This window comes from Paramormyrops kingsleyae, chromosome 25 (genome assembly GCF_048594095.1).
Source record: "Paramormyrops kingsleyae isolate MSU_618 chromosome 25, PKINGS_0.4, whole genome shotgun sequence".
NCBI lineage: Eukaryota > Metazoa > Chordata > Actinopteri > Osteoglossiformes > Mormyridae > Paramormyrops > Paramormyrops kingsleyae.
In genome coordinates, this window is record NC_132821.1 from 19,673,694 (window position 1) to 19,695,462 (window position 21,769).

The 21,769-nt window shown below is 49.2% G+C and overlaps 1 protein-coding gene across 5 annotated transcripts in view; it reads left to right on the plus strand.

Moving 5' to 3' along the window:
* LOC111853580 (zeta-sarcoglycan) overlaps window positions 1-21,769 on the plus strand; it is a 66,791-nt gene that overhangs the window by 24,275 nt on the left and 20,747 nt on the right. For 3 of the 5 annotated variants that reach the window (XM_072707272.1, XM_072707276.1, XM_072707275.1), the window contains exon 2: window positions 18,146-18,340. In XM_072707272.1, the coding sequence (XP_072563373.1) occupies window positions 18,146-18,340 (195 nt within the window). Of the gene's footprint in view, window positions 1-1,732; window positions 1,912-3,620; window positions 3,725-18,145; window positions 18,341-21,769 lie in introns of all 5 variants that reach the window. The other 2 variants (XM_072707274.1, XM_072707273.1) reach the window with 2 other exon arrangements.

The window sequence follows — 21,769 nt, forward strand, 5'->3', positions numbered from 1 at the left end:
AATTCAGGGGCTCCTCAAGGTGAGTAGACGCCCCTGTGCTTTGGAGGTATATTTAGAGCTTTTTAAAATAGTGTTTTGGGGCGGTGGGAAGGACAAGGCGGCGGGGTAGGCTGTCGCCTGCTTTCCAGCGAGGAGGTGGCTGTTTTTAATCGCAGCTGCTCATGAAGCCTCAGGGACTGGCTGCCTGAGTCCCTGGATAGCAGAGCCTTGCTGGGGCAGGAGGAGAAGCATCTCGCTCCCTGTCAGCTGGGTTGTCCTGCATTCCATGTCACTCCCCTCTTCCGTCATCTTTTACCTTTTTTTCTTCCTCACTCTGATGCGCTGTCATTCAGACCCTTCTGGATCATTCCATGCGGGACCACTTCCCAAAACTTTAAGGGCCTGCAGCGAGCTCTGCCCATAGTGTGGGCAGCAGTGGGTGCCCACCGTCCTCATGCCAGTTACTTTCCTGGCCTGTGGGGAGGCCCAATACTTGGTCCACTGGTCTAATTTTCATTACCCAGTGCTGGGGGCATGAGTCTCTGATGGATGGAACAACACCAAGCAGCTAACGCAGACAGTGATGGGGGGTCAGCGCCGACCTGTGGTGCTCATCTTGTGGCTCTCAATGACCACAGACGCCACCCTGCTTAGGTCTCATGCCTGTTCATCAGCCCACCATCGTAGACATTTTTCAGATGCTGTTTTTATCCCAAATCCACCCCAAGAACTGCCCTGTTTTGACTGTCATCCAAAAGCATCCTGAATTTATGTGATCAATATTCATGTTCCTCTTCAAATGTAAGATGAATCGCTCTGCATCTTGGGAATGTGCTTTTCACTCAGGAAATATGCTCCCTTTCAGCTGGCACTCAGGGCTTCATGGAGAGTCTGATAAAAAGCCAGAAGTTAACTCCTAACTTCCCCTACAAACTGATCTCCTTTTCCTCTCTGTCATTGTCCTTTGCCCATGCTGCATAATAAGAAGCTTTCGGGGTTTGAATCCTTTGGCAGTTTTGCACAGGCAATGTCATCACGTTAAGAAATCATCTTCATCAGGGACATCAAGTCCAGCTACCGAAGTTAGTTTGCTAACTCGGTAAATAAGTGAAACATTAGTCTCTCTATACGTTTTCCTTTAATGATCCATGTGAATAATATTTTGCTTTTTTGATCTGTGTGAAAGCATTAACTTTTATTGGTTTTAATCGTGTTGATGTTTCCAGTGCCGGATAATGTTTTGAACTCCTCAATTTGCTTTGGCCATTTGTGAGGCCTGCGAGAGGCTCTCTGCTGTCTGCTCCGGAGGGAAGCACCCAGCTGAGAGGCTGATCAGAGTTCTTGGGTGATAAGACTTTCTTTGCCGATGGTCTCATGCTAGGGTTTTGGCAAATCTGTTGCGCGCCTGCTGAGAAATGTAGGTGGACAATGGTAAAGAAACTAAGAAACGCCTCCAAGCCTGGAATTTCACCTGAAAGAATGGAGCCATTTTACCTGATGGGACAGGATCACATTTTATTAGGGCTGGGAAATCTGATTAGCCTCTCCTGTGATTCCCCACGATGCTGACAAAAAGGTTAGATCGGCTAGAGAAACATGATTTCCTCTGTCGTTTTCATTTGGCACTTTTATTGGCTTTAATAATTTGGAATATAGATGGACATCCTCATAAAACCACAGGAATTATAGTGTGAAAATTCTAATTAAAATGGTAATGAGTATCTGTGATTTTTCTTACTGTATTGATGTATAGGTTCACTATGGCAGCATTTTCAGGGAGGGTGTCAGAAAGGAGCGCCTGTGGGCTTTTGGCTGAGAGCGCCGGCGACCCTGTTTCTGCATTTGATCCACGGCACTTGGCCTGAAGAGGGCGCTCCAGAAAGCTCTGAAAGGCAGACAGAAGCACTTCCCTGGTGCCTGAGTGAAGTGCAGGTGAGCAGTGACGTGTTGCTCAGATCAAACCAGGCTGCCGCGCATGTCAGAGATGACATCTCATGGATAGCAGGGTGCAGACCAGTGTTCATTTTGACACCATGATTTGATTTAGTCTTAGGCTTAGTCCTTTGATGAAAATGCAATTTTGTTTTAGTCATATTTCAGTCATCTGATTATTATTATTTTTTGTGTGGTTTTAGCCAATGCAAATTACTGGATATGTAATTGACTGTCCACACACACACACACGGACACACACACACACACACGGACACACACACACACAGATTTGTTATTATCCATTCATCTCTATGGGGAAGATGCTAATCCCAACATGACAACCTTAACCCCTATCCAGCCCTAACCTTAACCATAAGTAACCAAACTAAATACGAGGCTTTGGGCATTTTTAGTTTTTTGATTGCATTCACAGATCTTTGTAGGGACCTAAAAACATGTTCCCCCAGAATGACACAAAAACTTTATTACATTGTGGGGAACATAATTGAAACACACAGACAGATTGGCCTACTTCTTTCCGTTCTAGATTCCTGAAGAAACATCTGTAAAGCTGTTATCATGGCATGCCATTTGGTTTGACATTGCAGTTCTAAAATTCTAAAATGGATTTACTGTATATGAACTTTACCATGAAATAAAATATAAATAAAACCAACATTTAGTCTGAAACAAATTACTTACATTGTATTATAACAAAAAAACAAAACTGAAGTGTCCTCTCTCAAAACTGTAAACAAGTATCAGATTATTGAGAACCAGCTGGGCAGTGTTTATTTCTGCCCCTAGTTCAATTCATGACAGTGAACTTTTTAAACACATAAAAAGAAAAAGCAGTAATTTATCTCTTCATTTCATTGTGCTTCATGTTTGTGGTGACTGTTCTCATTATAGCTACTCCGCACTGAGTCTTGTTTTTTTCCTCATCAAATGTGAAATTTGTTCCTTATTAGTATGTTGTTTTTTCCTACCTAAAGGCGACTGGCACAGACTTCCGTCATGCCACTCAGAAATTACACAGCAGTATGCAGTATTTTGACAATCTTTTCAAAAGCAGTGCTATGCCAGTATTTTTAAATCTTGCAATTAAAATTTGCTGAGGAAAGCGGGAGTCCCCATAATAAAGTGGGTGGCTCCCACAACAGACTTCTCCCAAGCCTAGCACAGACGTAAATAGCTTACAGTCAGACTTTAGAGGAAGAAGTGCATGGTTTATGCGTCTGAAGCCGGTTAGATCGACTTATGACTGAATCAGTTTCAAATTTGTGTTTTCCTGACATTTTTGTCATGTTTTTTATTTGTTGACAAAAGTGTCAGTACATTTCATCAGTTTTTGGCATCATAAATTAAGTTTTATTTTATTGTCATCAATTAAAAATTTTCATTGTTGTATAATTTTTGTCATAGTTTTCATCAACAAAATTGACACTGGTGCAGATGTGGTGTTTTGGAGTGGTTAGCGGTGGCTACACTGGGACACGGGTCAGCGCACCTGCGACTGTCTGCATTTAGTCCTGCCGGGATCATTGTGGTGCCCCTGTACTCTGTGTTCTGGTAGCCTTTATCCAATTTGCTGAGCCTGGCTTCACAGACATGGAACAGCAGGGGGGGCTGTTATTGTGGTTCTTTCCAGTTTATATGTTTTCATGCATCGGTCTCAGCTGGCCCCTCGTTCGCTTGCCTTCCAGTCCGGCTTTCTGTGCGTCGGCTCCTTCATGGCTGCCCACTTTGCATGCCTGCTAGGCTCGCCCCCTAGCTGCCAGGCTGACCCATCACGCCTCAGGATCCCGCAGTGAGTATGAGGGGTAGAGCGGTCTTGTAATTATGGGCAAGGCGGCAGAACTGTGGCAGGTTCCCTATTTCTGCAGACGTGGCTGGAGGCAAGCCTCCCTGTACCGTGTCCGATTCGGCTGGGTTCACCCAAGCCGAGTGGCTCCAGGTAGGATACCAGGTTCAGAGGAAGTGCACCTGTTATCTGTGCTTCGGCGTAGGCTGAGATTCGGCACGAGGTCGAGCATGAAAGGGCGGGTAGTTTGCTGGGGGCAGCGAGTGCTGCCTGTGTTCCCTGTGCAGGGCACTGTGTGATGGCTGCACATAGAGACGCCCTTTCACATGTCTGGTTCTTTATTCCCTCAAACCTGGGCTTTATGTTGGCTTTGGAGCATGTAACATGTGTGGAGGTTACACTCAGATATTTTCTGCAGATATGCGTCTCTCCTCTCAAATCCAACATTTGAGAACATCCTGACAGCAAAGTTAAAACTGTGAGGGGGAAACTCCCACGTTGCCTGAGCGGAGCAGCGTTTGAAGCTGCAGTCCGGCCTGTGGCTCACTGTCCTCCCATGTGGGCTGATTTCTTGCTTCGAGGAGCTCAGACAGCTACTTTCAGCCGTGATCTCTGCTTGCGTTACTCAGACAGGGTGAGGTGCGCGTTAGCCTCAGTGAGGAAGCCATGAGGTCATCCATCAGTGGGAACAGTGGGTTGCCATAGAAATTACAGAAGGCGAATTGGAGAGGAGAGAGTGGAGTTACCCATGGCAACAGGAGCTTCAAATAGCAACTCACACTGACCGGCTCTTTCTGGAGGGGTCAGGGCCTGGGGTGGAGTCTGTGGGAGGAGGGCCTGAGGAAGGTGTGCCTGGTAGGAGGAGGGGAGGGGTCAGAGGCAGAGTTTGTGGGAGAAGGGCCTGAGGAAGGTGTGCCTGGTAGATGGAGAGGAGGAGTCAGAGGTGGGGTTTGTGGGAGGAGGGTGGGAGGAGGGTGGGAGGGCCCTGAAAGATGTATTAGTAGTTGTTGGGGAGCTGGAGGAAAGCGCCGTAGCTTTGACCCCCTCTCACCTTTACCTATGTGGAGGAAGCGCTGTCGCTTGCCACTCCACACATGCACTTCTTGGACTCAGGACTTAAAGAGACAGCACACTTCTTATCTTTTACTTGCGCAAGGGTGCCCACTCACTTAGATGCAACAGACAGTATCTGCGCCTCAGTTCAGTGTCACACCGGGCAGTCCCTTGGCTTCTTTATTTATACTTGGCGGGAGGGGCTTACATGGGGCGTAGTTTAAACTGTTAATACTGCTAGTACCTTTACAGACAAAGGTTTATCAGGAAACGCTACACAACCCAGGGTAGGCCTCCTTGGCCATGTTGACAAGCCTATCCCCCACCCAGAGTTATAGTTCCTGTTCTCTCATCCTTTGGCGTCTAGAGACCACTTCGTTCTGCCCTGTCTCTAGACGCAGGGGCTGATACATATATATTACATATTGCTAACACACATACTTAATATGATAAAAGTAATACATTTTCCACTCTAACAGTAGTACTTTTTTGACCCCGAAGGAAATTCCAAGTTTCAGCAGCACACACAAAAAGTGACATCACTGTAATACTGACATATACAAAAGTCACAATACTGTACAAAAGACACAATATTGTACCAAACAGTACAAAACTAAATTGCAATGTCAAAAATAAAGTGTGCAACATTTAAATACTATACTATTCTTGAGGGCTGGTGACTGAGTGGGGAGAGGGGTCTGGGGGGGGAACCTTATGTAGCAGTTGATGGCCCCTGGGAGAAAAGACCTTGGATGGGGCTCACTGCAGCAGCACGGCTGTGTGTCTGTTCCTGAATGTGCTTCTCTGCTTGACCAGGGTGTGATGCAGGGGGTGTGAGGCATTGTCCAGTATGGAGAAAATCTGTGAGAGGGGAGGAGGAGTTTGGCCTGTAAGGGGAGGAGGAGGAGTGGGGCCTGTCATAGGAGTAGGAGTAGGAGTGGGGCCTGTGAGAGAGGTGTCTATGGGAGAAACCAGAAAGATTGCCCCAGATGCAACTTGAAAGAGGGTGCCTGCTGTTTGTGGCCCCCAGCTGAGCCTGACAGTCTAGTGCCTTGTTCCATGCAGGGCTCCAACCGCCTGTGCTGTTCACTGGACCATCTGCCCTCTCCAATGGGCTTTGGGCTTCCTGTGTCTCTACAGATGCTAGGTAATTGCGCCCTTTCACACATTTTCTTTTCCGGCGGAAACACTAAGGAGATTTTATCCCAAAACTATTTCGCTGGCTGATTGCAGGCTGTTGGGTGGAAGGGCCCGGCCTGGGGGCTGGGACAGCCGCAGTGCTGTCAGATGACAGAGCAAACCAGCAGATGTGCAGGGAGCCTGGCTTTACACAGTGGATGCGGGCAGGATGGCTGGGAGGAGATTACCCAGCAGGCTTTGGGGCTTTAGCTGCATGTCGATCAGAGGTGGGCTGGCCTGTCCCTCTTTCTCCAGCTGTTACGGCTGGTTTGCTGAATGAAGTGGCTCTGTGTCCAAACCGCTACATTGATGGTTAAGCGATCAAGGTTGGCTAGCCGTTACTCTCCAGTTTACGGACACCCAGTGTCAGTCCACAGTCCTGCGGAGGATCCTTGGCCCATGAGCGTCGTCTCCCGTCGTCGTGCGGGAGCAGTGCCTTGGACTCCAGTGATGCCCCCTTCCTTCATATTATTAAGTGGCCCTTTTGATCTGATCACCTTCTCTGCTTGCCCAAAGTACACAAATGATTAGAATCCATAGCGGCCTACATCGCTCCTGTTTCCTCTGTCAGGTGGTGCAAATTGGATTTCTGTTTGATTTACACACGTGCTCAGGTGACAATGAATCACCTATTTTTTTGGAGTGGTAGAATGAGTGTGCCGTACCTCACAATCCAGCGCTCGCTTGCAAATAATTTAACGGTGTGTTACGAAAGTCACGATAGCTGGAGGCGTTTTCAACCATGATCCAGAATGAGCCCATTGAATAACATATTCATCTTTGCACGCTTAGAACATATTCATTAGATTTTTATATCCTGATGCTGTTCTGTCTGGGTTTTACTTTCCATTTATTACTTCCTGAATTTATGGTTGTTACTTGCTGGTTTGTGCTCGGACCTTCGGGTCTCCTAAGTGTGGCTCTGGGCTGTGCTGATCCTCCTCTAAACTGCCGTGGAGGTGAGTCCAAGGCATTTATCTCAGTGACACAAAAAATCATGACATTTCGTGTGCATGGATTTGGAGAATGAGCATCCATTCTTTTCCGGATTTCTTCTCTTTTCCGGACACCGCTTTTGATTCCTTTTTGGTCTGATTAACTTTTATTAATTTTATTTTTTATGTAGGGCCCTTTACTGCTTGACCCATTAGGCACCGATGCTCCTTAAGTGCTGGATGCCGTAAGTCTTTAATGTTGGACGCTATAGGCATCAACGCCCCTTTAGCACTGGACACCATAGGCACCGACGCCGCTTTAGCACTGGACACCATAGGCACCGCCGCTTTAGCACTGGACATTGTGGGCACTGACGTCCCTTTGGCACTGGATGCCATAGGTACTGACGCCGCTTTAGCACTGGACATTGTGGGCACCGACGCCCCTTTAGCACTGGATGCCATAGGTACTGACGCCGCTTTAGCGCTGGACATTGTGGGCACTGACGTCCCTTTAGCACTGGATGCCATAGGTACTGACGCCGCTTTAGCACTGGACATTGTGGGCACCGACGCCCCTTTAGCACTGGATGCCATAGGTACTGACGCCGCTTTAGCACTGGACATTGTGGGCACCGACGCCCCTTTAGCACTGGATGCCATAGGTACTGACGCCGCTTTAGCACTGGACATTGTGGGCACCGACGCCCCTTTAGCACTGGATGCCATAGGTACTGACGCCGCTTTAGCGCTGGACATTGTAGGCACCAACGCCCCTTTAGCGCTGGAAGCAATAGGCACCAACACCTTTTTAGCACTGGACACTAACTAGATGGCTGTATATTGGGCTGCAGGCCGGCCAGCATCACTGTGTTTATCTACAAACCATTCCCCAAGCAGTGTGAGTGTGATGCGCTCTCATGGCGGGGGTGACGGGGCTCAGGGGACCTCTCTTCAAACAGTTTGATATTCAGACAGCATGTCCAATGAAATTTTAACCACTGTCAGGAGAGTATTTATTATTCCAGTCTCCAGCCCTGTTCAGCAGTCCACCATATCCTCAGCCTCTCTGTTCAACATCTTCCTACAAGTAGGAAGGACCGAAATGCCTTCATGAAATCTTTATACGCAGCATCCAAACATGGAAGCCTAATGAGAAAACCAGGACCACGGGCTGTGCTGTGAGTGAGTGGAAGGGGCTGTGAGAGGCCCTACTCCCCCTGCTGTGCAAGTGGGGAAGTGTGGCAAGGCGGTGTGTGAAATGGGCACGCTTGGCTCCTTCTGGAAATAGCTGCACGTGTCCTCCGGAAGGTACTGCTCCGTGCCACCAGTGAAATGCCGCAGGGTGTTTTTGTCTGTTCCCGGAGGGAGTGTGTCTCCCGCTCTGCCTGAACCTGGCGCATTTGCCTGCATGCCACCTGCCGTATACTCATGAGCCCGAGGCCCCTGTCATGCTGGACTCAACCATCTCATTCGCTAAATGAGGCTCTTTCTGAAACAGAGCAGAAAGATGGAGGGGCTTTGTGAGTTGAGAACGCCCACTGGCAGCGTTTCTCATCCTTCATTTATTGGTTGCTTCTCCCTGGCAGTGTGACTCTTCGAACCTCTCATTGGCTGCTTTCCGGTTGTGCCGTAGTTCGCTCTGCTTTCATTGGCTGCTAGAGCCTGCTAAGAAATGGGCCATCAATCTGTCATGCTGATGCCCAACCAAATGCTGCAGAGTGACGATGGGCTTTGAGACGCTGATGACTCGAGGTATTCAGACACGGCCAGATGAGGCACCGTGTTCACCAAGCCTGCCCTCCACAGGGGAGAGATCAAAGGTTCGATTAAAACACAATTACACACAGTATTATTTATTGTTTATGATGGCTTTGGGAAGCCAGCAATGCCTGTCACAGTTTGCATCTACAGTGCGAGCATTGGAATCCCAGTGTGACCTTGGCCCGGTCTTCGATGCCTTTGTGCTATGCTCTGACGTTGTTTGCCTATCAGTGCACTTACCCTTTCACAGTGGAAATGCATTGTGGGATTTCCTGCCAGTGGTCCAGAACCCCAGTCTGACAGATATGCTGGGTGCAGTGTGCCTGAGATGATGACAAGTGCCTGGGCTTTGGATCCAGGAGCTTGGTTTGCAGCCTATACCTTTTGGGGCAAACAAAGCCAGTTACGTTCCACCACTGGGAAACTTGTGGGTTGAATGGGGAAGATGAGTCGATCTGGGACGTACCATGAGCACACCGGGAATGTTTTCTTTTGTTTTATATAGCTTTACCTTGGAAATAACAAGAGAGAGCCCGCTGGCAGGGTGTCACCAAATGCAGCTCGGTAACGGTTAAAGTTGCGACTGCGTAGGCTTGTAACCTGCAGGCTGTCTGCTCAAATCCCTGGAGGGGGTCCGCTGTCATCTGAATAGGGTACTTAACCTTAACAGCTCCTGTAAAACATACTGTGCCGTGACTGTGAGAAATCTTTGTGTCTTAGGGTACAAAGTGTTAGCTAAGTATCTGCAGGAAGTAGCTAAACAGCTAAGTCTTCATTAGGATATTATTTCAGGTCCCATAGCACATGAAGTACAAATTCAGTTCAGAGGCTCAGGCCATGTTGTCTTTCCAGCTTAATCACGGGTTAAATGAAGCATAAAGAACAATAAAAATCATCCTCTAATGGTGCTCACTCTCAGTATGAGTGCCTGATGGGCAGGAGGGAGTCACATAGCATCAATGCATGTTTTTTAGTTTTCATAATGGGCCACAGTGATTGTTCATGTAAAGGAGCAATCTGCACATGAGTGGACATATCCCTCCCTTTAATTTCATTTCTCACTGCTATTCCTTGTGAGACGGGGGGGGGGGGGGGGGCACCAGACAGAGAGCCCTTTAAGCTTAAGGCTTAAGGCGAGAGCTCGTCTAAAAATGGCACAAACCTCATTTGATGAGGCAGTCATTAAAAGTTTGCCTCCGATCATAAGTAGGAAGCTTTGGGCTGCTGACAGCACAGCAGGGGGATGCCCCCTGCCCCCCCCCCCCTTCACAAGGTTCCTTCACAAGGTTACACCAGGAGAAAGGGAATTGCATCCAATAGTCCAGAAGAACTAAAACTCATTAGCTTCCATAAGCAGCAGGAGGGTGGGGTTGGGGGGGGATAGAACTTGGTTGCCATGGTAATAAAGGGCTTCAGCACTGAATGACTTCTCACAGTGCTCCCAACCCACACTGTCCCATAATCAAAAATACATCAAGGTTCCTCTCCTGCTCCTAAACCCTGCCTCTGCTTTAAATGGGATTTTGTCAGGGGACATTGAGAAAGGATGACTTTTGAGAGTGTTGCTGTTGAACCTCTGGCCAGATACATCCATGGTAAGAAGATAACCCACCTCACTGAGCAGAACTGAGCTTTCAAATATTCCTGAGTGGGTTCGGATGGAGGCCCACAGCCGCCCTAAGGTTTAAAGACCCTCCATGTGCGCAAGAACCTTCTGCGGCCCACTGGCTGGGAGCTGGTGTCTTACCTGCATCTCTGTCCGCATCTGTGCTCCTGCAGGAAGATGTTCAGGGCAGGACTGAAGGAAGGTCAGCAAGATCTGCTTAGGGATGTCAGGCCAATTTCAGCATTTATCACTTCAGTCTGATAAATATGATGTGGTTCAATCCCTGGTATCTTTATAGATTCTTTTACAGACAGTGGCATTTCTGGGTGATTTCCCTGCTCTCCAGTGACAGCTGCCTGTCAGCTGTTACAGTCCTGATTGTCAGTGTACATTAAGGCTGTCCTATTGCTACAGGGCCGCCTGTCGATGTTTTGCCTCCATAATCACATGTGAATGTATTAATGACTTTCTCTGGGTTATTCTGCTGTATCCCCTGAAGACAGCACGGACAATCGGCACCAGAATGAGATGTCTTTGCAGATAAGGCTCTGGTGCCGTGCTTGGAATTAGTGCTATTTGTTACTTGCTTCCTTGTTTGTTGATATGCTACGAACAGAGTTACTGCTGCCATGCTTATTCAAAATATGAATTACAGCTAAAGACAGCCATTACTGTACCACTGCTATAACAATGTTTTAGTGCTATTGCTACATAGCGGGACAGTCATCCATTGCTGTACCACTGCTACAATATAATGTTTTAGCGCTATTGCTACATAGCGGGACAGTCATCCATTGCTGTACCACTGCTACAATATAATGTTTTAGCGCTATTGCTACATAGCGGGACAGTCATCCATTGCTGTACCACTGCTACAATATAATGTTTTAGCGCTATTGTTACGTAGCGGGACAGTCATCCATTGCTGTACCACTGCTACAATATAATGTTTTAGCGCTATTGCTACGTAGCGGGACAGTCATCCATTGCTGTACCTCTGCTACAATATAATGTTTTAGCGCTATTGCTACGTAGCGGGACAGTCATCCATTGCTGTACCTCTGCTACAATATAATGTTTTAGCGCTATTGCTACGTAGCGGGACAGTCATCCATTGCTGTACCACTGCTACAATATAATGTTTTAGCGCTATTGTTACGTAGCGGGACAGTCATCCATTGCTGTACCACTGCTACAATATAATGTTTTAGCGCTATTGTTACGTAGCGGGACAGTTGGCTCACACACGTCACTCCCAGCCTTACCGTCCATGAGTAGTGATTCAGTAGTTAGTAGCAAAGTATCAGGGCACATTCCGATGCGTGACTAAGCGCTCTTCCTCTGAGGATGAGTTCGTACTCTGGCCTTTATTCCAGCCAAGCAGAGCCCTTTACTTGTTCCTTCTCAGGCTCCCTTCAGACACGCACTGACGACTAGGCTGAACAATCACAGTGCGCTTTTCTTAATCACAGGTTTGCGTTTCACAGTATGTCACACTGCCAAATTAGCACTGTCACTGCACGCGCTTCTCTCATTCCCCTGCTTTAATGAAGCCTCATGCAGAATGTCTCATAAGTTGGATGCACAGGGTCTGTTTCCAGGAGTGTGATTACCCAGGTTAAATAGCCTGTTAAAAATAAATGGGTAGCTGGTTGACTGATAAGCACAGTGATAGACTTTGGAAAAGTGAACGGTAACCTTTGGATGGGCCTTCCTTGGTGAGACCCAGATCTCAGAACAGACCGTATCTCTGCAGGAGAATAGACATATATTGCCCCAGTTAAGGAGATTCACAGCTGGGATGTGAAAGTGTCCTCTGTGGGCTCGTGACTCCCCTCTCAGTCAGGAGTTGCAGCAGATGTTTCCAGAATAAGCCCTGAATGACACCCAGAGGGGGACCCAGGTCACGTGACTTTTGATAAAACCCTAACTCAGTTGAGTGTTTCACTGTCTTTTGTTAATATTGCTCTGCAGGGAGGCTGTTTGCTGCTTTCCAGCACTCAAGCCCCAAATGAGGCTGTGATTGGCTCTGGGGGTTAAGGAGGGGGGGGGGTGCATGATTTCACCTGGTAGCTGCCAGCCTGCTCAGTGATGCCTCCCCCCCCATTCAGCTCTGTGCCCCCCTCTTTGTCAGTATATTGCTTGTGTTGGCCTGTAGGCTGTAGACCTGCTACCTGGTTCCGTTCGTGCAAAGTGGTGCTGAACGTGCACTGCAGTATAAATATGCGTATTTTATGCCGTACTCATATTTTGCTTCTTGCCATGCTGACGTGCCTCTTCCTGAATAAATGATTACTGAATGATTGGCCATTTTTAAAAGTCTCTTTGTTGCTCTTGCAGGATATGCTAATTAATTCAAATAAGGCAGGCTTCTGAATGAGAGGCTGGATTCCCTGGAATAGAGGGGGGGGGGGCTTCTTGGGTAGGGGTGATGAGCAGAAGCAGAGTGGGCTTCTCCCATCAGTGAGGGTCAGCGAGGCTGGTGTGTGCCTTGAGCGTGTTTGTGTGGTTTCTCACATTTCCCCCGACAAAATGTCCTGATGTCATTTCATGTTTGTGTGTGTATCTGTATGTACGTGCTTGTGTGTGTGTGTGTGTGTGTGTCTGTGCATGTGTGTGTATCTGTGTGTGTGTGGATTAGGTTTATATTACATTGTGGGAACCAAATGTCCACCGCAATGTAATTAAAGCCTGTTATTTTGATTTCAGGTCCCCAAAAAAATCTGTGAATGCAATCAAAAAACGAAAAATGCCATAAGTCTCGTATTTTGTTTGGTTACTTATGGTTAAGGTTAGCGCTGGGTCGGGGTTAAGGTTGCCATGTTGGGGTAAGAGTATTCCACATATAAATGAAGGGAGAGTCTCCACAAAGATATAATTACAAACCTGTGTGTGCGCATGTGTGTCTGTGTGTGAGTCTGTATATCTGTGTGTTTTGTCTGTGTCCTGGCCATGGGGCTCCTTTCACACCCCACACTTCTGTGATGAACCTCAGCTTGCCTGCCTGGATATACAGTTAGGGGGTATAGGCTTACAGGCAACCCAAATATTAGCATGATGGCTTCTTGTTGGGAAATTGAATTTGAGCTGTGGAATCCATCCTGTAGGATATCATGAATTCACTTGTGTTAAGGAGGCCAGGGGGGAGGATGCGGGGGCCGGGCCAGGAGGATGCAGACAAACCTGCACAGCCCATCCTTCAGCTGCAGTGGATGCCGGTCCCTTTAAACCAGCCTCGCAGGCTGCGATGCACCGGGTGAATTACTGTAACAAAGCCGGCGTTAGCTGTGCATTTAAAGGCGCATTAAGAGCGGCGTGGGGCCGAGCTGCCCGGGATGCAGGCACAGGTGGTGCTGCTGTAAGGAGGTGCTGGCCGTGCCCCGAATGGGTAAATAAAGAAAGCGGCGCTGCTCTCGCTTCCAGCACACAATAGTGATGAAACAGCGCTGCAATTCAGCCGGTCCATGCCATCCTAACATCTCCATGCAATATTCATCGGGCCCCCCGCATGTCCCGGGAACCGGCCGACTACGTGTGTGACTGTCCACCCCTCTGCTTTCATATTCGCTTGGGGTAACAAGTTGCAGCTCCTGTTGACTTGTAATCCCATCATCAAAGTCCGAGAGGATGCTGTTTTTCTTAGAAGGAGCGTGGACGGATCCCCTTGGGAACAAGCAAAAGGGGCGGGAAAGGGGGGGGGGGGGGGGGGGCTCTTCTCTGGCTGCTGATACTTCTGTCTGCTCAGCTGCTTTCCCTTCTCACATTTTTGTGCAGTGCTTCTTACATTTGTTGTTTGTTGACAGATCTGAAAGAAATGATTGGAATGATGGGTGCAATTCTCAGCAAGGACCCCTGCTGGCCTTCATAGAGCTGTCTACAGTACTGCCTGCCAGCCTCTGCCCTGAATCACACTCAGCTAGTGGGCTGTGTGCTGAGACATGAATTTGACAGTAATGGGAGTGGGTCTTTGATTCCCAGACCAGGCTAAAGGAGGCCCTGGTTTGTTTACTTCTCAATGTCATGGTTAGTTAGAGTATTTACTGTGCTCTTATTTGGTTTGTGGCCAGTCTGGTACGTTACCATGGGCAGTGGGGCCCTGAGTGACAAGCCACCAACCTTGCCACGCCCCGCAAAGCCTGTCTTGGTACAGCCTCTGGCCTCGCCACGCCCCGCAAAGCCTGTCTTGGTACAGCCTCTGGCCTCGCCGCGCTCCGCAGAGCCTGTCTTGGTAGAGCCTCTGGCCTCGCCGCGCTCCGCAGAGCCTGTCTTGGTAGAGCCTCTGGCCTCGCCGCGCTCCGCAGAGCCTGTCTTGGTACAGCCTCTGGCCTCGCCGCGCTCTGCAGTGCCTGTCTTGGTACAGCCTCTGGCCTCGCCGCGCTCCGCAGAGCCTGTCTTGGTAGAGCCTCTGGCCTCGCCGCGCTCCGCAGAGTCTGTCTTGGTAGAGCCTCTGGCCTCGCCGCGCCCCGCAGAGCCTGTCTTGGTACAGCCTCTGGCCTCGCCGCGCTCCACAGAGCATGTCTTGGTAGAGCCTCTGGCCTCGCCGCGCCCCGCAGAGCCTGTCATAGCACAGACCACTTTTACCACCAGGTGTAATTTAAAGCAGGGGACGAGGGGCTTCCAGCTGAAGGAGCATCTCGATAAGGACGCCACGAATCCCATGGAGGGGCTGCACACAGACCAAGGCTTCAGAAGAAGAGGAGCCACATGCTGCAGCGGGGACTTGTACCCTGATAAACCCTGGAAAAAATGTGTACTGTATAAACAGCACCTGCCAGGGGGTTCGGCTGGCATCCTGCTCTCAGATACTCACACGGCATCGTTAAGAGGCTGCAGGTCACAGGTGGAAGGCCTGATCCTGCTGGCCATTTCAGGTACATGCAGCTGTGGGCAGTGCGTGGGGACCTTTAGCCCTCTGCTGGGCTCTCTGGAGGAGGGAAGTTCAGATGGCTGCAGCTTGACACACATCCACTGAAACCGTTAACGAGGACAAGGGGAACAGCCACTTATAGCCTCTGTCATTCACACTTCTGACTTTGTGTTTTTGATTGACATCCTTTCTCCAGCACCCACCCCCCTCCCAGCTGGCCAATACTGGCGAGTGAGCCGTTTCCCCGGGGGGGGACTCCGCTGTGAAATTACTGTCAGTACTAGGGGGTGGGGGGTGTTCACTGAAGCATTTCCTGTCGGATGGAGCCTGTGGGTGCGGGTGATATAGAGCTAAATTTGGAGTGTCGTGTGTTTTCCTGGCTTTTTATGCGCCTGAGCGTGTGGGTGTGCGCTGATATTTACTGTCCTCAGCCTGTAGGCGGTGAGAGGTCATCTGCGTGTTCATGTGCTAAATTAGAGAAGCCGCGATCGGACGGAGGAACGGAGGGGAGGGAGGCCGAGCCGTGAGAAGTGTGAGGGCTGAGATCTCATGCTCACTCACAGAGACTCCCCCCCCCCCCCCCCGCCTCTGTCTTTCTAATTCCCTTCCCAGGGGCAGTGTTTATATCTGTATTCCCTGCTGCTGGTGTAACGCTCCTTGTGTGGCTTTACTGTTGGCGTGAGATTGTTCAGGGATGAAAGCCATAGAAAATGCAGACTGCTTGGATCAGGAAGTGGGTCCTGGCAGGCAGGAGTTAGGGAGGTTCTGGTGCTGTGTTCCACTAGAACCAGGCCCTTCCCTGAGCCTAGAGGCCGTCCGGGTCTGGGTGACTTAGTGAGTCAAGTGAATGGGTGGCGGACTGTGAAGCGGGCAGGAGTGATAATGACAGCGCCTGCCCCTGTCCGGAGTGATTTCTGTCTTCCATGTGGTCACATGGTACTGCTGCTACCTTCAGCCGATCGGGGGCCTCGATGGGGCCGTGTCAGAACCAGCTGCCTCCATGACTCACAGCTTGTCTAAGAAGTATGCAAAGAAAACTGCCCTGGGAAATGATTAAGTGAAGTGATGATGTCACACTGGGGGTGTGGCTTCAGCTTTTGCACCGCCCTGTTACTTCCTGCAAGAGCCCTCACTTGAGCCGGCTGAAACCTGGGATGTATCTGACCCAGAATCCCATAGGCATGGTAGTGTGGCTCTGTACTGAAAGGGTGCTGCCCGTACGTAGGATCCTCTACCTGAAGGGGCATACCTGAGAAGTGATCATTGTTAATGGAGGAAACCAGAGGCCTGTGGAGAAGCATAGCCCAGAAAACACCCAGAAAGGCAGGCAGGCAGCCCAGGGCCCCAGCCTCTCAACTTCCTTCATGACGCTCTGTCTCAGGATGTTTTTAGTTAAGTTCAGTCCCCACAGCACAGGTAGCTTATCAATGCTGCTCTGCCTGCCTGGGGATTGGCTGCTGCCGACACTGCTCTCCCGTTCGATTGGCACTTGGGGAAGCCTGTCACGCTCCGCTGATGTTTCACGCCAGTGCCGGCCATGTGCATCGCTTTTAAACGGCGGGGGCACCGGGTGAAGGGGCTTCTCAGCTTCACATGCCATTTTTTCGGCTCTCATTGCTGTCCTGTCAGATGCCTGATGACTAATTTTAGAGCTTAAAACCCATTTTGATCTCCAGTTTGGTAATTTACACTTCTGATCTTAAAATAACAGTAAGTTATTGATTTTGAGCATAAAAAATAGCGTGTCCTTGAGGAGCGATGGCAGTGCAGCCATGAGGTGTCTGCCTGCCGCATAATGAAGACACGGCTGATTTATAAACTGTCACCCGCACAGGACGGTTCTGTCTGGCCGGCCGCGCTCAGTCACACCTCTTCAAAAGCAGAGCTTGTTCTATAATGTCAACATTTAATTAGCACCGATCCTCGGCACGTCAGGCACGCCCTCACGCGGCATTAAGAGCCGGGGTGACCTTTAAAAAGCGATCGATGGCTAGATTTCATTTACAGTTCAGGCATACCAGCGGCCTGCGAGAATTTCACACAGGCTGACCGGGAAATCCAGCAGAGCGAGGCCTGAGCTGCAGGCAGGCGTCAACCCCGGTTATGGGTCTCTGTGTTGCCGACGTGGTCACAGTGTCTGGACGTTTCTGGCCCTGATTTAGCGGCCAGGTTGTGCTGAATGGATTTGAGGTGAGGAAAGAATGCACTTAACAGATGTGAAGGCTTGTGAGATGAATGACCTGCGTAGAATTATGGGATGCCCACAACGACTTGTACTTGTTTACTGCTTGTTGACCTGACTTGTGCCCGTTTGTGCGTGTGGCTGTCTGCGGTTTTGATGGTGCCATGACAGCCACTGCTTTCTGGGACAGATGCCAGTCTGCTTTTTTGCAACCCATGGATCCTGTTTATAGCAACGCCCTGGAGACGTCGAGCTGTGGCACAGCCGGGCCGTGGTAGCCGTTGCTAACCCCTGCTCCCGTACGCGATCTCCGGGGCCGTTTATTTCCGCAGACAGTAGCATGAAGCGAGCTGAGGCAAGTGGTCCCACCTCGCAAAGAGCTGGGCTTGCGGCAAACATCCATGATCGTGCCCGTAGTTTAAAAACAGCAGAAGGTGCTGCTGTGAGAGGCTGGCAGGTGGACCTCTACCGCCCGGAATAAACGTTTCTTTTCTCCATGGCAACCAGTAGGACTTTGGTGGAAGGCTCTTTGCATCGGTGTGAGGTGACGTGTAGGTCTGGCTGAGGGGCTGATCTCCTATGCCTGGTGGGGCAGAGGGGCTGTAGTTCAGGGGAGTCCAGCTCCTGTCCTGTTGACCACAAACAAAACATCTGACGTCACGGTTTGAATAATAAATCGCCTAACCTGCTGCTGTCGCTGTCGGCCGGGCGCCAGTGAGACTGTGTTCTGTTAAGCCTGTAGGAATGTGACCCTCCGTGTGCCTGACTCTCCCTAAGCACTGAGCCCCTGCTGTCCCTATTCGTTTATGTGCTCTGTGTCTAACCCGCTGCTCTCCCCCAGATGACGCAGGAGCAGTACATCCTGGCAGCCCAGCCCGGCCCTCCCCAGAAGCCTGGGGCGCCCCCCTCCTCCACCGCGGGGATCTACGGCTGGAGGAAGAGGTGCCTGTACTTCCTGATCCTGCTTCTGCTGATCACCATGATTGTGAACCTGGCACTCACCATATGGATCCTCAAGGTCATGAACTTCACCGTGGTGAGCAGCCCCCACCCCCTGTACTGGTGCACGTGGCCAGATGGCTGCTGCTGGTGGACGAAAGTTCAGATGGACTTTAGCGGCAGAGAGCCGCTCTGCTGAGGCTGATATATAAATAAAACAATAAAACTAAGGAAGATGAAAGGCCCAGTGGCCGGGCACATAATAAAGGTTAATGTGAGTCTGTGTGGGTTCCCATGCACTGCTGTGCTATCGCAGCCTCGCCTTTTAATTCTACTGAAAAAGTGTGGCTTTCCTGCTTGATGAAGGGTTTGGTTTCAGAGGGGTGCGCTGCTGGTGTTCAGGTTCGAGGCCTGCTCTGTGCTTGGGTCCCGCTTCTGTCCCGACCGGGCTGCTGGTACTCGGCTCGCAAGCCTAACCTCACCCATGTCCCCAGGAAACGGCCGCAGCCCGCACCCAGCCACACACACCACTTCCGGAGGGTCCAAGAGGAGCAGAGAGCACACACAGCCCGTCACCGAGTGCGTTAATTACTCTGCTAATTGTGTTCTTTGTCACAGAGCCATTAATAATTGAGGATGATTAAGGAAGGACATGTGAGCGACTCTGCGATGCGTATTAATCGTGCCGTGTACCTGGGGGGGGTAGGGGTAGGGGTGGGGGGGCATTTCACTGGGCGCCGCACCTCACCTGTCACTGAGCTGAGAGGGAAGTCGGGGAGAGCAGAGAGCAGGCTGTGTGTGAATCAGGGAACACTAACACAGGGCTTCACTTGCAGTGCAAGCTCACGGGTGCAGAGTGAAGGAGGAGCTTTAAGGTTCTCACTCCCTAACTGGAAAGGAACGATGGTTCCCAGTGATGTGTGATCCGACTGCAGTGCAGGGCCTCGCTCTGGACTCAGCCGGCGCTAACGGGCACTTTCTCCGCTGTCCTGCTGGGTTTAGTGTCCAATTAAAGTTTTATTGTGCAAATATTTATGTACGCCCATCCACCTGTAATTAACAGAGGTGATCTGTCTAGGTGCGGGGAAGATCCTGGATGTTCAAGATAAAAAAAATAATAATAATAATAATAATAAAATCTCAATCTAGAGTAGGGTGGGGGGGAGACAGCTGCTGTGTAATATGATCAGTTCTCCACATTACCCAGACTGCCTGCTAAAGCTGGAGCATCAAGTCTCCCTCGCATTCAGTGTTACGGTTAAAAAGGTGCTATATACACCTAGAACTCGAATTTCTTGAAAGTCGAACAAACCAGTTTGACCTAGAACTCGATCTGAATATCAGAAGTCAAACCATGAACGCTGACCTAATATAAATTGTACGCGCCAGGAAATGAGTCATACTACAATGCAATTCTTACTTGAATGCCTTCTTCACAGACTGGACCAAATAAAGCAGCACAACATTACAGTAACAATAAATAAACCACTAACTTACGTGTACTATTTACACTCACCTAAAGGATTATTAGGAACACCATACTAATACGGTGTTTGACCCCCTTTCGCCTTCAGAACTGCCTTAATTCTACGTGGCATTGATTCAACAAGGTGCTGAAAGCATTCTTTAGAAATGTTGGCCCATATTGATAGGATAGCATCTTGCAGTTGATGGAGATTTGTGGGATGCACATCCGGGGCACGAAGCTCCCGTTCCACCACATCCCAAAGATGCTCTATTGGGTTGAGATCTGGTGACTGTGGGGGCCATTTTAGTACAGTGAACTCATTGTCATGTTCAAGAAACCAATTTGAAATGATTCGAGCTTTGTGACATGGTGCATTATCCTGCTGGAAGTAGCCATCAGAGGATGGGTACATGGTGGTCATAAAGGGATGGACATGGTCAGAAACAATGCTCAGGTAGGCTGTGGCATTTAAACGATGCCCAATTGGCACTAAGGGGCCTAAAGTGTGCCAAGAAAACATCCCCCACACCATTACACCACCACCAGCAGCCTGCACAGTGGTAACAAGGCATGATGGATCCATCTTCTCATTCTGTTTACGCCAAATTCTGACTCTACCATTTGAATGTCTCAACAGAAATCGAGACTCATCAGACCAGGCAACATTTTTCCAGTCTTCAACTGTCCAATTTTGGTGAGCTCGTGCAAATTGTAGCCTCTTTTTCCTATTTGTAGTGGAGATGAGTGGTACCTGGTGGGGTCTTCTGCTGTTGTAGCCCATCCGCCTCAAGGTTGTGCGTGTTGTAGCTTCACAAATGCTTTGCTGCATACCTCGGTTGTAACGAGTGGTTATTTCAGTCAAAGTTGCTCTTCTATCAGCTTGAATCGGTCGGCCCATTCTCCTCTGACCTCTAGCATCAACAAGGCATTTTCGCCCACAGGACTGCCGCATACTGGATGTTTTTCCCTTTGCACACCATTCTTTGTAAACCCTAGAAATGGTTTCGCGTGAAAATCCCAGTAACTGAGCAGATTGTGAAATACTCAGACCGGCCCGTCTGGCACCAACAACCATGCCACGCTCAAAATTGCTTAAATCACCTTTCTTTCCCATTCTGACATTCAGTTTGGAGTTCAGGAGATTGTCTTGACCAGGACCACACCCCTAAATGCATTGAAGCAACTGCCATGTGATTGGTTGATTAGATAATTGCATTAATGAGAAATTGAACAGGTGTTCCTAATAATCCTTTAGGTGAGTGTATGTCATTTATTTAAACTTTATTTTACCAGGCAAATTAACTGAAAACCAGTTCTCACTGCTTTACGTGATATTTGGGAGAAATGGCAGATTACGCATTTGAACTGCCTGGGATACTAACGTCATGCGTGTAACTAAACTCTTCAGCCAATAAAGGCAAAGGTGTATCATCACAGAGGCGGTTCCAGTTTGTGCAGCTGGGTGAGAGGTCGCAATGCATCTAACCATAATGCATTGCGCCAGGATCAGAATGCATTACTTTAACACAGCGCTGTAAGCAAGTCGAACGCACCCAATGACCGGACTGGGGAAACAAACTGAAACGCGGACTTAATACAGAGGACTAATGACAACAATCAGAAACAGCTGATCACATGGGGATCCCACACGAGGTTAACGAGGGGGCGTGGCACAAGGAAGGAGCGGACAATCGGGGCAGGACAGGGGTAATGTTGGGATAAGATCTTTATCGTTTTGGAAGCCATTAAGAAAAAAATTATCTTCTTGTTTTATCCTGTTAATTTTGTGTTTAAATGCTAAAAAAAAAAAAAAAAAAAACATATTTAGGTGTAATTTCTCTCACATATTTAGGTGTAATCTGCAGAAAATCTCTCAGGGTTATTCAAATCACGGTTCTTGAGGTCCGAGCACTGCTGGTATTCCAGCCTTTCTCTACCTGTGAGCCAGGTGTGAAACCTCTGACCAACCAGAATCAGTAATTATTAAACCTGGGGGTACTGAAAACGAGGCCTGGATTTGGAATCGAGGTCCAGATTTGAAGAACCCTGCTCTATATA